Source organism: Myodes glareolus, chromosome 10 (assembly GCF_982192425.1).
Source record: "Myodes glareolus chromosome 10, mMyoGla1.1, whole genome shotgun sequence".
In the NCBI taxonomy this organism is placed as follows: domain Eukaryota; kingdom Metazoa; phylum Chordata; class Mammalia; order Rodentia; family Cricetidae; genus Myodes; species Myodes glareolus.
In genome coordinates, this window is record NC_142035.1 from 47,255,304 (window position 1) to 47,269,231 (window position 13,928).

Below are 13,928 nucleotides of genomic sequence, written 5' to 3' on the forward strand. Positions count from 1 at the left end.
AGGAGGAACCAGGGAAATGGAGCATGACCAACACTGCAGGCTTGGGCAGAGGCCCAGCCCACCCTATACCTCTATAAACAGTTCTTTAGCTGGAACTTTCCAACAACCGCTCCATCTCTTGAAGCTGTATTTTAATCAAAACCAGTTATTTTAAGTCACAATAAATACTATGGATATACATGGTGTTGCAGGGACACCTTCCTTTCTACAGACACATCCATATTCCTTCTGGAAATTTTGGTTTATTAGAAATTTCTATTTTTCCTGCTTTCCCTCATCTGCATACTTAACAGGAAGTCATATGTGACTCAGTATGTGTTGGTTGTGGTACTTTTATGTTACCTTGTGGGAGACAAAAAGCTCTGGCATGTCAGAGGGTGATGTGGACTCTAAGACTGAGATTCCACCCCAGACTCCTTGCTTACTCTGGAGCTGATGTCTTCCACCTGCCTGTCTTGTTTGCAGGTGCCTTGTTAAGTGGCTGGAAGTCCGGAAAGTGTGTCCCCTGTGCAACATGCCGGTGCTGCAGCTGGCCCAGTTGCACAGTAAACAGGACCGTGGTCCCCCTCAAGAGCCCCTCCCTGGGGCAGAGAACATTGTATAGCTCACTGAAAGGATCAGACTTGCTGGATACATCAGTGTGGAGCCAGGAGGAATACAGCAGACTTTGTTTGGGCTGTTCGCTGCCTGGGGCACCCACTATCACTTCCTTTGCCTCATGAAGAACTCTTGAGCCAAGGCAAGCTGAGACCCTAGGCCTCTGGATCTTGTGACAACCAAAGCATTCTGACATCACCCTAGGCCAAGAGGGGTAGATGAGCCTGCAGGTTTGGTTTCATAAATTTCCTGAGCATCTCTTGCTGTCTCCCAGGCACCTCCACATCAACCAGAAGGGAAGATAACACAGGTATTAGAAAAAGAACTGAGAATGGGACTTCAATGCCACACCCTTCTGTGGACCTGTAAGCTGCTGTGCAGACCTCACCTGTCTCTGCCCTCTTGGCATCCTGAGTCGTGAAACCAGCTGTTCCATCAGCTGAAGCACAACTGACTGCCAGTGTGTGGTGAGGCAGCCCCTGTAAGTCTCTTCAGGTTCTATCCCTTTAATAAGGCCTCTGGGAACCTGAAGACTATGGAACAGCATCAGCAGAACTCCTTGCCACACCAGTTCACACTTGCTGTCAGATCTTCCAAGTTGAAGCCATTAGACACACTTGGAAAGGCCTGGTCAGGAGCCATTCTTCTGTTTTCCCTCCTAGTCAGTCATCAGTAAGATGCAGCAGGAGCTTGACCCTGAACCTCAACTATCTTATGTAACCCAGGAGCCAGGGTACTACTGCTTAAGTACCCCACAAATGCAGTATGATTCCATTATAGCTGCTGGCCTCAGCCCACTGGCTAAGGAGTCTCTCAGCTCCTTCCGCACCAAGGCCAGTGCTCACCCACCTGAATGACCAGGACGCTGACACTTTGCTTCTCTCTTCTCCTTTCCCTCCCCTCCTCTCTTCTGCTTCTTTTCTATGTAAGAAAAATGTTACTGCATTTTTAAACGTTTATCCCAAATAAGCTCCCTGTAATTCTGAAGCCTGAAGCCAGTGAGCCACCTGGAGTTGTAAATAGTTTGAGGAAGCTCCTGCATGGCTGGCCTTCTATTGGTGTGTACCTCAGTTACTTGTACTTGAGATCCCTAACTGAAGGTGTTTTTATAGGAAATGCATGCTGCTCTTTGGCTTTTCCTGTCCAACTTTTCTAGAGATAACTGCCTCCAATAGGCTTTGTGGACACTGTAAATTAGCCATGTAAAGCACAGAACATTCTTTTACAGCTTGCTCTCCCCTCCCTCGTCACAAGAGTGCCACTGTAATGCCTCAATTGCTGTCCTGCTGTCCCACAGTTATGGAGGAAGTTTTTGTAGGAAGTACAGCCTGGCATGAAGAGGAATGGGGGGAGGGGGGGCCTTTACTATGTTCTTGCCATCTACCCAATCTTAGAATGAGAGGGAACCTGCCTTTGCCTCCTGTAGCTGAGTTCAGATGGGGAAGAAAATTCTTGTCTAACGAGTGCCAAGGAAGCCAAATGTGGTACACACACCTGTATAGTCCCAGCTGAGGCAGTCAGGGTCACAAATTTGAGACCAGCCTTGGCTTCACAGTGAGATTCTCTTGCAAAAGGGGGTTAGGGGTTGATTCTTGGCAGAGTCCATTTGGAAAATTACAACTCTGGTTGGTGAGGATTGGCTGTCCCCAGTGTGTGCTCTATTTAAGGCAGGCCAGCTGGATTCCTATACAGAGCAAGGGGTATGAAACCATTTTCTGAGTCTTAGCCTGACTGGCCCCTAGAATTCATGCCTATGTTCCTCTTGCTCCTCTGTTATGTTTGAAGCACCAGAGTCAAATGCCCAGATACTCAGTTTACAGTGAAATGTTTTCAGTGACCAATGCCAGAAGTGGGCTTCTTCTGGCCTAGTTTTGCTATAGGTTAGCATTCAGCATTTCATATTGCATAACTGGACACAGTAAGAAAATGTCCCCTTAAAGATCACCAAATGGTTAGTACTGTAAATTATTACCACTCACAGTTTTTGTAGAACCTTCAACTGGAACCTTTTCTAATCCTGTCCTTACTAGTAAAAAGCCAGACTTACCAAAGCTCTGTATTTGTAAAGGCAGAATTCCTCATCAGACCTCCAGACAGGTTGAGTAGATGATATGCAGTGAATAGTCAGGCTTTGGAAGAGTACTCGGGTACTCTGCTCTGTATCAGGACACCCATTCTGCTGGGCCTGAATGAGGTCCCCTAAACGTTTCTGTTCATGTGACTGCTTCCTAAGAGACATTCCTTGGGCTGGAAGCTGTAACTGTGCAAAGTATGCTTTTCATCTCCCCTTCTTGGCTTGGTGGGTATCACCTCCTGCTGCAGCAGCCCCCCCCCACGTCATTCTGGCCCTTGCTAGTGACAGCAACTCAACATTTACACTGATGTTTGGGTCCCCACCAGTGTTCCCTGTACATCTGCAGTTGGGTCATTTCCTAAGTTTCTGGTAACATTTATCTGGGGATGAAGATTTTGGTCTACTCTCAGATTATTTTTAATCTTGTCAGGTATCTTAAATAACTAGGATTGGGTGCTACTTGTGGGCTATGGGTTAGTGGAACAAAAATCAGCCCTAGCTGGACTTCATGCCATGATCATTGTTGCCAGGGAGGCGACTGAATTCAGCTGGCATAGAAATGAACAAACCTGCTCTGATCAAATTTCTGCTTGAGTCACTCTCGTGTAAGCTGACATCTGTGTTTCTCTGCCAGGTGTAATTTAGTTTGGTCTAGCCCTGACCATTAAGGTTCTTGTAGCATGTACTTACCTAACCAGGAAGCAGGACAAAGGAGCCAGGTATGGACAGGTGGCCTCTGGGTGAGGTCTATACTGAGGAATACAGGGGGTCCTCCCACCATTGCCAAATACTGTTCTCGACAAAAGATCTTTTCCTTGGCTCTGTCTCAAAGCATGCTATCTCTGATTTCTAACAGTCACTCTGAGCTGTGCTGAACACCTACAGCACGTATTTTCTGGGAATCTGAGATGCCCACAGAGGTTTCAGGGAGATCTCTGCAGAAGTGCTTACACTAGTTTGAATTGTCTACTCACTGCTCATTTGCTTTGTGCTTTTCTTCAGGTCAGCCTCTTAGAGCATCCTTTCCTTAACCACCACCCAGGAATTGTAGCAAGGTTCCTAGAAGACATGTCTGTCAAGTCTGGTGGGCACAGACATGGGGGAGGGGGGACAGGAGCTACTGATAGCACATACCTTCCTAGTGGGTCTTCCCCTGGCTCTGCTACAGTCAATATATTGAGACAGGTTCTATGTACTTCCAGTTGTCCTGAAACTGCAGCCTCACAATCAAAGATCCTCTGCACCTGCTGCAATTAAAAGCGGGGCACCATGTCTGAGCTCCACATTGAATCCTGACTTGGTTGCTCAGTCTTCCTTTGAGTCTTTAAATAGGCAATTCTTCACCAAATTCACATATCACAGTAGTTGTCTTCCTTGCACAAAAAAAAAAAATCTATCCCATGAGCACTCAATTCATTGTTCCTTTTGTCTCCCGGGGCGGGGCAGAACACATGCACACAGTTGTATGCATACATTGAGACTTTATATAGAGAGTCATTCCAGAATATCTACATGAAAGGAACAGACATGGAAGTTGTTTTTTCATATAGATTCTTTTACAGATCCATCTAATAAAACAGCACAGCTGATTTCCCTACTCTCCAGGATGAGTCTTCCCCCTAGCACTAAACACTTTCTTCAGGTGCCTGACCAGCTGCCTTTCAAGTCACTCTGGTCACAAGTTGGTCCTCAGGGCCAATAGTCATTACATCTTAGTGTCTACAAATGAGACACCACAGAAGCAAATGCTTCCTACAAAATGCTCCCCTCACTCAACTTTCTGATTAACAGAAATCATTCCTACGTTCATTTTTGCCATCTAAGGTAAAAATTAAAGCAGCCTCCTCTAGGCAACCATAAGGGAGAGCAGACATGTGCCTTGCTCTTCAACATCCACCACCCAAAGTTCTACCCCACTCACTCACCTGTTTCGCAGCAGCCCAGTGAATAAAGTGTCCCTGTGCCCACTCAGGATGAACCCTGAAAAGTAGAGACCCATCCTTCATGCAACCTCTAGCCTGGCTAATGGCTTAAGAGCAGTTACTGATCTTCCAAAGGACCCAGGTTCAGTTCCCAACACTCACATGTTGGCTCACAGCTTCAATCCGTGTGGCTTCAATTCCCAGAGATCTCTTCTGGCATTTGAGGCACCAGGTGTACACACACATACATTCAAGCAAACACTCATACACATAAAAGCCAAACTTTTAAAAAAATTACCAAAAATGGAAGCATCACAGTATCTAACTAAATCTTAGAGATGAGGACCTGAAATGCCAATAAAGGCTTTTTAATAAAATTAACAGGCCTTGGGTACACTAATTGAGTTGAACACTAGCCCATTTTCAAGTTCAGCTTTAGAACTCAAATTGCTTCAAGATGCTTTTATTCTAATTAGACTAAGCAAGTATCCACAGTCTTAGTTCCTTTGTTCACAGGGTCAGGGAGAACACCCTTGCTGTTTCAAAGGCACGATATAGCTAAGGACATGGCCCCACCAGTGTTAAGGGACTTGCACGGTTGAAACCTCAGCACCACCTATCCACTCCAGCCTGGCTGATGTGGAGAAGCAGGACATCTTCCTGGTGATGACCTGGAACTGGTACCTCTGGGTCTCTTGACAAGTCATTGCCAGGAAAGTAGGGGAGTGGCACTTTAGTCTTGTAGTTTAACCCTTTGGGGCTTATTTACTAGATATAACTCCCTCAAAAAAGGTTTATGAAATGCTGAGCCTCAGGTTTCATAGACTGTTTGTACACTAAGAATTCTGCAGCAGAATATTTTTAAATATTGGTTTTTGTAAGCTATATTTTTGTATATTTAATTGCTATTTTAAAACTTTAATGCATTTTTTGCTAATCACTTGTTAAAATAAAACATGCATGTAATTGACCCAAACACATGTAAATAAAGGGCAGATTTTGAAATACTTTGTAATATGTACCTGTCAACTTATGCACTGATGGGCATGAAATGGATAGACTGAACGACTTCTGACCTGTCCTCCTTCAACATGGGGTAACGTGGGGCACACTGATGGGGGAAAACACATCAGGCCTCAATGACAGCAAAAAGCCAGACCACGCCATCCATTCCTACTGTCACTAGTCACTTGGGGTGACTTATGCATAGCTTTGTCCTTGGATAATAAGCAACACTCCTAGTACTTGCCCAACCTTAACACTCAAAGTTCTGTAAATAAAGCTGCTTTCCTCTGCTAACACTCACAAGGCAGTGAACAGCTCTCTGCTGCCCAGCTCCAGCCCATGGCTTCACCACAGTAACCTTGTAACCAACCCTTCTATGCCTTCTATCAAGTACCTGTTGAGCACTTTGCTCTCTGACCCCCAGGTCCTTTTACCTCATGTTGTTTTCCCTACAGCCTGTTCCTTCACTACTCATCTCTACATTTTTCTCATGTTCTGGGGATTCACTGACTCCTCACATTCCTACCTATATTCACATCCTCTACTTTGTCTCTTCAAATGCTCCCATGCTCTGGGGATTATCAAAACCGGGTACTCTGAAACCAACCTAGACACCCTCAGCACCTCCTGTCTCACCTACTTACATCCAGCCATTGGGGCTTCTCTCATCTTCCAGCTTAGTTCAGACTACTTTCTCTGTGCTCCATGACCACAAACCCTCCTTTCTACCTTAGTGGGAGGAGTGAGATGGAACTTTGGTCACCAAAGAAACTACCTGAACTGGACAGATGAGAGAAGACAAGATGGTTCCAAAAGCCACTGGATGCAGCTCACAGGTCAGGTGGCCATAAAATGTAATGTGTACATTAGTGCTGGGACCACAGCTGCCAGGGAAGCAGGTTAGAACTGATAAGATGAGGCCCTGAAAACACCTTTTACAATGGAGTTGTACTAGTGGTGCACACCTATAATCCCAGCACTTCAGATATGGAAGCAACTAGATCAGCAGTTCAAAATCAGACTCAGCTATATTGCAGTATTGCAAGTTTGAGGTTAGCCTGGACTACAGGAGACACTGCCTCAAAAAATAAAAGAACCCTTCATGGAATGACACTGGGCTGAACATAATGAGGAAAGAGGAAACAGACCAGTAATGAGAAGTGCAAAACAGTACCACTGCTGCGTGACCTTGAGACTTGCTCTTCTGAGCTAGTTTTTTTGTTTGTTTTTTTCTTTCTGTCTTTTTTTTTTTAAGACAGTTTCTCTCTCTGTAGCTTTGGCTCCTCCCCTGGAACTAGTTCTTGTAGACTAGGTTGGCCTTGGACTCACCACAGAGATCCTCCTGCCTCTGCCTAGTTTAAGATGCCTCCTGCTGAGCTAGTTTAAGACAAGAATTATGAATACAAAGCACTAACTGGTCACAACTGTCAAATAGCCAGGGTGTAGACAACACAGCTCAGTTGCTTAGTAAGTCAGCCCCAGAGTAGTAGTAAGTTCACAGGAGTCACTCAAGGAGGTGGTAAGGAAACGTAGAACCCTGTTATGATCGGAAAAACTTCCTGGTACTGGTGGTAGATGGAGAGTCAGTTTTGAGGAGTCTTAGCCATCCCTGGAGCCCCAGGTACTGTGCTGTATAAGGCCCCAGCCCAATGGCACCACAAGTCCAATGGGCCAAAGCACTGTTAAAAGGCAGCTGTCCCTGTGGGAATTGGGAACCATCAAGCAGGCTAGCCAGCCAGTCAAGTCCATCCCCTGAGTGACCATGGCCCAAACCAACAAGAGCCTTCTGTTGCCCAAAAGCTGGCATCAGAACCCATAGCTGAGAATGGCAGAAACATATTCCTAGTCAGAGCCTGAAGTATCCATTCCAGCAGCAAGGCTACTGTAAACAGGCCCTTCCTTGCCTTCAGCTGTGGTGCAGACCTCTCTTAGTGTGTACAATATGAAAGCAGAGAATGCTTCTTAAATTATTCTACACAGAAGGAGAGTGACTTGTGGCCTGTTCATTTCAGCACTTGAATCATCTCCCCACAAGTACCCCACATGCTGAAGAACACGAGTTATTCAATAAATTGTTCCTCCTCTGCACTCTTCCTGCCCATCTGTACTTTTTTACCTAGCTCACCCACTTTCATCAGGTCCCCCAATCACCTAACCCAAGAGAATTCTACCGGAAGTCTTTCCACATAGACTAAGGGTTAAGAGTATAAAGAACAGGAAGTGCCCTTCTAAAATTCATGAGCACTGGGCTCAGAACAAAAATCCACTAGTTTGTAGACCCTTAAATAAACCATTTTCAGTATGTTAACATAGAGGCTAAACATGAGTCAGAATGTGCACAGAAGACTATCTCCAAAGGCATCCTGATAAAACTGGTTAGATTCTAACACACATTTCACCAGGACAAGCAGTCACCTGCTGCCAGAAGTACAGACAGCTCTCCACTGCATACATAGCAGCTGATGTTGGGAGTTCAAAGCACCTTGGAGTTAATAGTGCTAATCTGAAGAACAACAGCTTATTTTTTGTTGTTGTTGTTTTGTTTTGTTTTTCGAAACAGGGTTTCTCTGTAGCTTTAGAGCCTGTCCTGGAACTAACTCTTGTAGACCAGGGTGGCCTTGAACTCACAAAGATCTGCCTGCCTCTGCCTCCCGAGTGCTGGGATTAAAGGCGTGTGCCACCACCTATAACAGTAGCTTATAAACAGCAAATCTTCATACTGTCTACACAGGGAAAGAAAAAAAAAATTCTTTACTGGTTGCTAGATTAGACAGAATTTTAAGAATTTATCTTGATGACTTAGAAAAATACATTTGTTTCTTGCTCTGATTTGGGTAGTACACGATCATAAAACGTCTCTTAAAAAGAAAAAGAAAAAAAGGTCCATAGATGCCCCTGTGGTAGGTTTCAGGAAGTCCTCCGAGTAACATTCAGGGTATCTTCAATAGCTCAAGGAGTGCACCAACGGCTCCAAAATAACCCTGAAAAAAATAATACACCACAAGTAAGATTTATTTTAAAATATGCATAGGAAGTGTGAGTATAGGTGCACAGAATCCAGAGGTGTCAGATTCCCTGGAGCTAGAGTTAGACAGTTGTGGGCCACACAACATAGATGCAAAGAATCAAATTTAGGTCCTCTGAAAGAGCAATGAGTGCTGTCAACCACTGGATCATCCCTCCAACCCCATGAGGTCATTTTTAACTCCAACAAGAAGAGTGGGCACTACAGCAGCTAAGGAAAGAAAGGCTCAGATCTGGCAAGGATTTTATTCTGTTTTTGTTTGTTTTTGTTTTGTTTTGTCAACTTGAAACAAGATAGAATCATCTGAGAAGAGGAACCTCAATTGAGAAAACGCTTTGCTTCCAGTTAGGCTAGCCTGTAGGCAAGTCTATTTGGAATTTTCTTGATTAGTGATTGGTATGGGAGGGCCCAACTCAGTGTGGGCAATGCTCTCCTGGAGTAGGCAGTCTTGGGCTCCATAAAAAGTAGGCTAAGCAAGCCATGAAAAGCAAGCCTTGTAAGCAGTTTTTCACCATGGCCTCTGCATCAGCTCCTGCCTCAAAGTCCCCACCCCAGTTTGAGTTTCTGCCTTAGCCTTCCTCAATGGACTGTTACCAGGGATATGCAAGCCAAATAAAACTTCTCCTTCCCAAGCTACTTTTGGTTATGGTGTTTATTACAGCAATAAAACCCTAACAAAGACAGATGGTGGCTGTCCTATCCTGGAGCAAAGGTCTGGACACTTCCAACAGCCAAAGACTGATGCTGAGAAGAGACACTTAAGCTCAATCACAGAGGACAGAGCCTGACTGGTCTGAAAGGAGGGGGAAGAGGAAGGGGTCCAAACCTATTGGTATCCGTTCAGAAGGGAAAACCTGGCCTACGGAGTTCCAGACCAGACAGAGTGAGACCCAGTTTAAAAATAGAAATTAAAAAAAGATACATGCCTTACTGTCTCCAACAGTAAGGAGTGGGCTCAAACAGGAACCTGAAACCAACCAAACACCAAAGAACAAAAAAAAAAATTGAGACAAAACCCTCACCAAAAGAAGGAGAATGGCAGCAGGAATCAGAAGAATCATACAAAGGATCCAAGCAATGGTTAGCAATTAAAGTATTCTAAGAACAAACAACTCAACTGGACTGTGGCTCAGTCGCAGACCATCAGGCCAGGTTAGGGTTAAATCCCCAGAATCACCCAAAACAATAAAATTAAAAGGAAACAGAAAAATCTTCAAGTTCAGGTGGTGGATTCTAAAGAACACATTAAATATTATACCTAAAAAGATCCCTATCTCTCTATTTCTCAGTTTTTGTTTGTTTTTTTTTTTTTTTTTTTGTTTTTCGAGACAGGGTTTCTCTATAGTTTTGGAGCCTGTCCTGGAACTAGCTCTTGTAGACCAGGCTGGCCTCGAACTCAGAGATCCACCTGCCTCTGCCTCCTAGTGCTAGGAGTTAAAGGAGTGCTAGGATTAAAGGTGTGCGCCACCACCACTGCCCAGCTAACAATTTTTTCTAATAAAAAGCAAAATAAAATAGGTCACGTGTTATAGAAATAGGAATATGGGAAAGGTTATAAACTGTAAGAAACTTAACAGCAATTAGTACCAATTTACTAATATAATAACCTTACAAGTTAAAAAAGCCAAGCACAGTAGCACATGCCTATAATCCCAGCATTTAAGAGAAGAGGCAAGAATCATTGTACATTCAAGGCCAAACTAGTCTACACTTTGAGACTATATCTCCAAAAACTAGCAGGTTTTTGGAGACTTTGTCATCAAGTCTTGTTGACCTAGAACCAACATGGTAAAAAGGAGAACGAAGTTATTCTTTAATTTTAACATAGCATGAGCCTACCCCATGAACACATGTGCATATGAATACATATAGACACACACACACAAACTGTAAAGTACTAATAAAAAATAAAGCTAGACCAAGCTTGATGGCATATGCCTTTAATCCCAACACTCAAGAGGCAGGCGAATCTCTGAGTTCAAGGCCGCCCTGGTCTACAAAGCAAGTTCCAGGACAGACAGGGCTACACAAAGAAACCCTGTCTCAGAAAATAAATAAAAGTTAGATGACTTAAGCTTTAATCTTTCTGATGAAAGGATGTGTGTACTTTGGATTTTAATTAAGAAGTACAGAATTTTTAAAAGAACTTTTATCAAGTCATAAAACACTTAAATATGCACATATTAAAATCTCATTAATGTTTGTGGTAACATTACCATCTAAGCTCCAATAACATATGAACTAAAACAACTACCCACCCACCAAGGGGAAGAAAGAGAAACAGCCATTCATGGCTCCTGTCCAATTGTCCCCAAACCGGGAAGAAGAGGGAGAACTCCTAAGACAGGAGTTCCTGTTGAGCAATCCCAACTCCTTTCCACTCTGGCTTCTAGCTGTCTACGTATTATATTCTCATTATAGTGTGGTTTCCAGTGTGGAATGCCCTTATTACCATCCATTCATTTCCAGAACATACATACATATGTAAACGATATTTGACATTAAAAAATAGAACAGATGGCTTGTTTAGAGACATACGGGCAATGCTCATCAGTATTACCTTCCTTTGGGCCTAATGGTATAGCTGAGTGACAGAACCCTTGCCACGTAGTAAAAAGTCCTGGGTTTGATCTGACACCACCAAAAAATTAAAAAAAAAAAATTCCCCCTTTAAGCTCATGCCTCTAATCCCAGCACTAGGAAGCAGAGACTAGGGAGACTGTAAAAGTTCAAACCAGCCTGATGTATACAGCAAGTTCCTGGACATCCACTACACAGGAAGGACCTGTTTTAAACAGTAACAAAAAAAAATTGCTTAAACTAAACTAACTGAACACATACCTCGTTACATTTGGTAAGAAACAGTTTTCAGAAACAACAATACAAGTCCAAGGCCACTGCAGTTAGAACAGGACCACTGCAGCCCAGGTCAGTTCCTGGAAACAAGTCCCTTACCTCGTGCTCTGAAAACAGCGCTTTCAGCTGCCCCTTGGACCAGTAATCCAGAGCATATGCCAGAAGTCGCATGGCGATTGTGTTGACTCTCAGGAAATTGCCGACAAATACGACCTGGTTAATGTTCTGAGCACAGAAAAGTAGCAGTGAGTTTACACTCTGATTTTTGTTTTCTCATAAAGCTACACCCATAGAGTTTTTCAGAGCAACATGACTGGATCAAATTCAATCCAAATGGTTCATATATCTAGTAAGATTCGATATTAAGACAATTATGGGCTCACCCAAACTTGACCCACGAAAAGATTATGAAAGTGTGTTAAATGTGATAAACAAGGAAAACTTAACAGTAAGCTTAAAAAAAAATATTAGAACCCCTGATGATTGATTTTGTCAACCTGATTAGATTAAGATGTTAGGGCATTAGTGAGGCACAACTTCAGGCTTGTGAAGGCACTTACAGAAGTTTAAGTTTGGAAGACACTCTGAGGAAAAAAGTCATCTAAGCACCAGCATTCCCTCTCCCCTCCACTGTGATCAAGAGCCTCACATTCACACTGCCACAGTACAAGCATTTCCTACAGCCATGCCTTCAAGTAAAACTTTCTTCCCCTAAGTTGCTCTTGCCAGGAATTTGGTTATAGCAACAGGAAAAAAAATACAGAGGGTCGAGGAGATAGATAAGGTGTTTATTTCGCAAGCATAAGGGAGAACCTGAGTCAAATCCCAGCACTTAGAAAAAAGCCAGACTGGCTGCACACACCTGTAATCACAGCACCAGGAGTCCAGGACAGGTGAGAATCTATTTCAAGGCAGTAAGATGTAGAAAAATAAAGACATGTGGAGTCGTAGCCTCCACAGACATGAGCATGGGTATGTACATCTACATATTCACATGTATAAGCAGAGAGAGATGGAGGCGCACAGACAGAGAGAGGAAAAAAGAGGAAAAAAACAAAGAGGAGGAGGGAGAGGAAAAAAGAGGGAGAGAAAAAAAGGAGGGATATCTTTCTTAAGAAAACAAAAGCAACACAGAAAACTGGTACCAATGGGTCAGTGAAACAGTATGCTATAGAAAAAATGCTTACCTCAAAGCCTAATGACATGGGATCAATTCCCAGAATCCACACAAAGGTAGGCCAGATCCAATTCCACAAGTTACCCTTTAACATCTACAAGCATGCCATGATACATGGGCACTCCACCCCATATACACAATAGTAATTAAATTTTTAAAGAAACTGGTACCAAGAAACGAGGCTATTATTGTGATAGCACTGACTGTGGTACAAAGGCCTTCTAGCGCAGGAGGATGTGAAGAGGTCTGGGACCTGAAGACGTGAAGACTTTTCACATCAAGAGATTTGAATGAAATTCAATTTGAAAGAAAGGAGCATGAATCCAGGTAAAATGACGCTAACTCTTAATGAGACTATTGCCATTACAGAGAAACCAGAGATAGTGCACCAAGACAACAGAAAGACACTCTGAGGTTAAGACCCCCACAAGAGTGTAAACTTATTTGAAAAACTTGCATTTAAAAGAAGACTGTCTGAACAAGTAATGACACTCAGAGACCTGTCACTACTAAAAATGAGGTACAGCTGTATCTAGAGCTGAAGGCAGGAGGCAGCAGTGATTCCACAAGGTACTGCAGTGCAGGCATCACAAACTCAAGAGTTGGTCTGGTAAAATGGTAAGGACACTTGCATAATAAGTTGAGTTTTATTCAACATATTGGAAGGATATAATCAATTCCCAAAATCTATCCTCTGATTTAACACAACCTCTGACATGCAAGCACAAACACACACCCACTAAATAAATAAATAAATAATATTTGTTAAAAGATCCAAGAGCCATGAGTCTCTGAAGTTTGCACCACGGTTCCAGAAAGCTAATAGGACCAAGTAATATGGGATGGGGTTGAATTCCCTACAAGGAGGCTCCCAGAGGTGACTATGTGAAACAGTGAAGTCCTTAAGTTGCAATGTAGACTCTTAAAATACTGGAGGTGCCAGGAGCATGGCGTATTTGCCAAGGAAAACTGGAGACTCCATGTGAAGTCAGCTCAAGAGAGAAACTACAACTGCCACCAACAATAGCTGGAAGAGAACTATGAAAGCCTGCTCAAGTCTTCATGAGTCATCATGAGCCCCGAGTGATGGTCACGGAGCTGCGAAGGTTGACATTTATCCTATTATTCTGTTACATAGTTCCTCCCTTACAGGATGGAAATATTTACTCTGCCTCATCATACTGGAAGTTGTACTCTACACCTTGATTCGTATAGAAACTCACCATTATGAGATTATGGTAAGTCTCAGAACCAACTTTGTTTTGCTTTGTT

At 43.3% G+C, this 13,928-nt stretch overlaps 2 protein-coding genes across 10 annotated transcripts in view; one reads left to right on the top strand and one right to left on the bottom strand.

The window, feature by feature from the left end:
* The window catches only part of Rnf24 (ring finger protein 24), a 45,182-nt gene extending 39,582 nt beyond the window's left edge, over positions 1 to 5,600 (top strand). For all 3 annotated transcript variants that reach the window (XM_085696305.2, XM_085696306.2, XM_085696307.2), the window contains one exon: positions 466 to 5,600. In XM_085696305.2, coding sequence (XP_085552431.1) covers positions 466 to 604 — 139 coding nt within the window. In that variant the 3' untranslated portion in view covers positions 605 to 5,600. The remainder of the gene's footprint in view (positions 1 to 465) is intronic.
* A 2,722-nt stretch (positions 5,601 to 8,322) lies between these two features.
* The window catches only part of Pank2 (pantothenate kinase 2), a 31,027-nt gene continuing 25,421 nt past the window's right edge, over positions 8,323 to 13,928 (bottom strand). For 6 of the 7 annotated variants that reach the window (XM_085696302.2, XM_048459593.3, XM_085696304.2 and 3 more), the window contains 2 exons: positions 11,579 to 11,704; positions 8,323 to 8,579 (listed from right to left, as the gene is read on the bottom strand). In XM_085696302.2, the coding sequence (XP_085552428.1) occupies positions 8,529 to 8,579; positions 11,579 to 11,704 (177 nt within the window). In that variant the 3' untranslated portion in view covers positions 8,323 to 8,528. The remainder of the gene's footprint in view (positions 8,580 to 11,578; positions 11,705 to 13,928) is intronic. The other variant, XM_087911187.1, reaches the window with a different exon arrangement.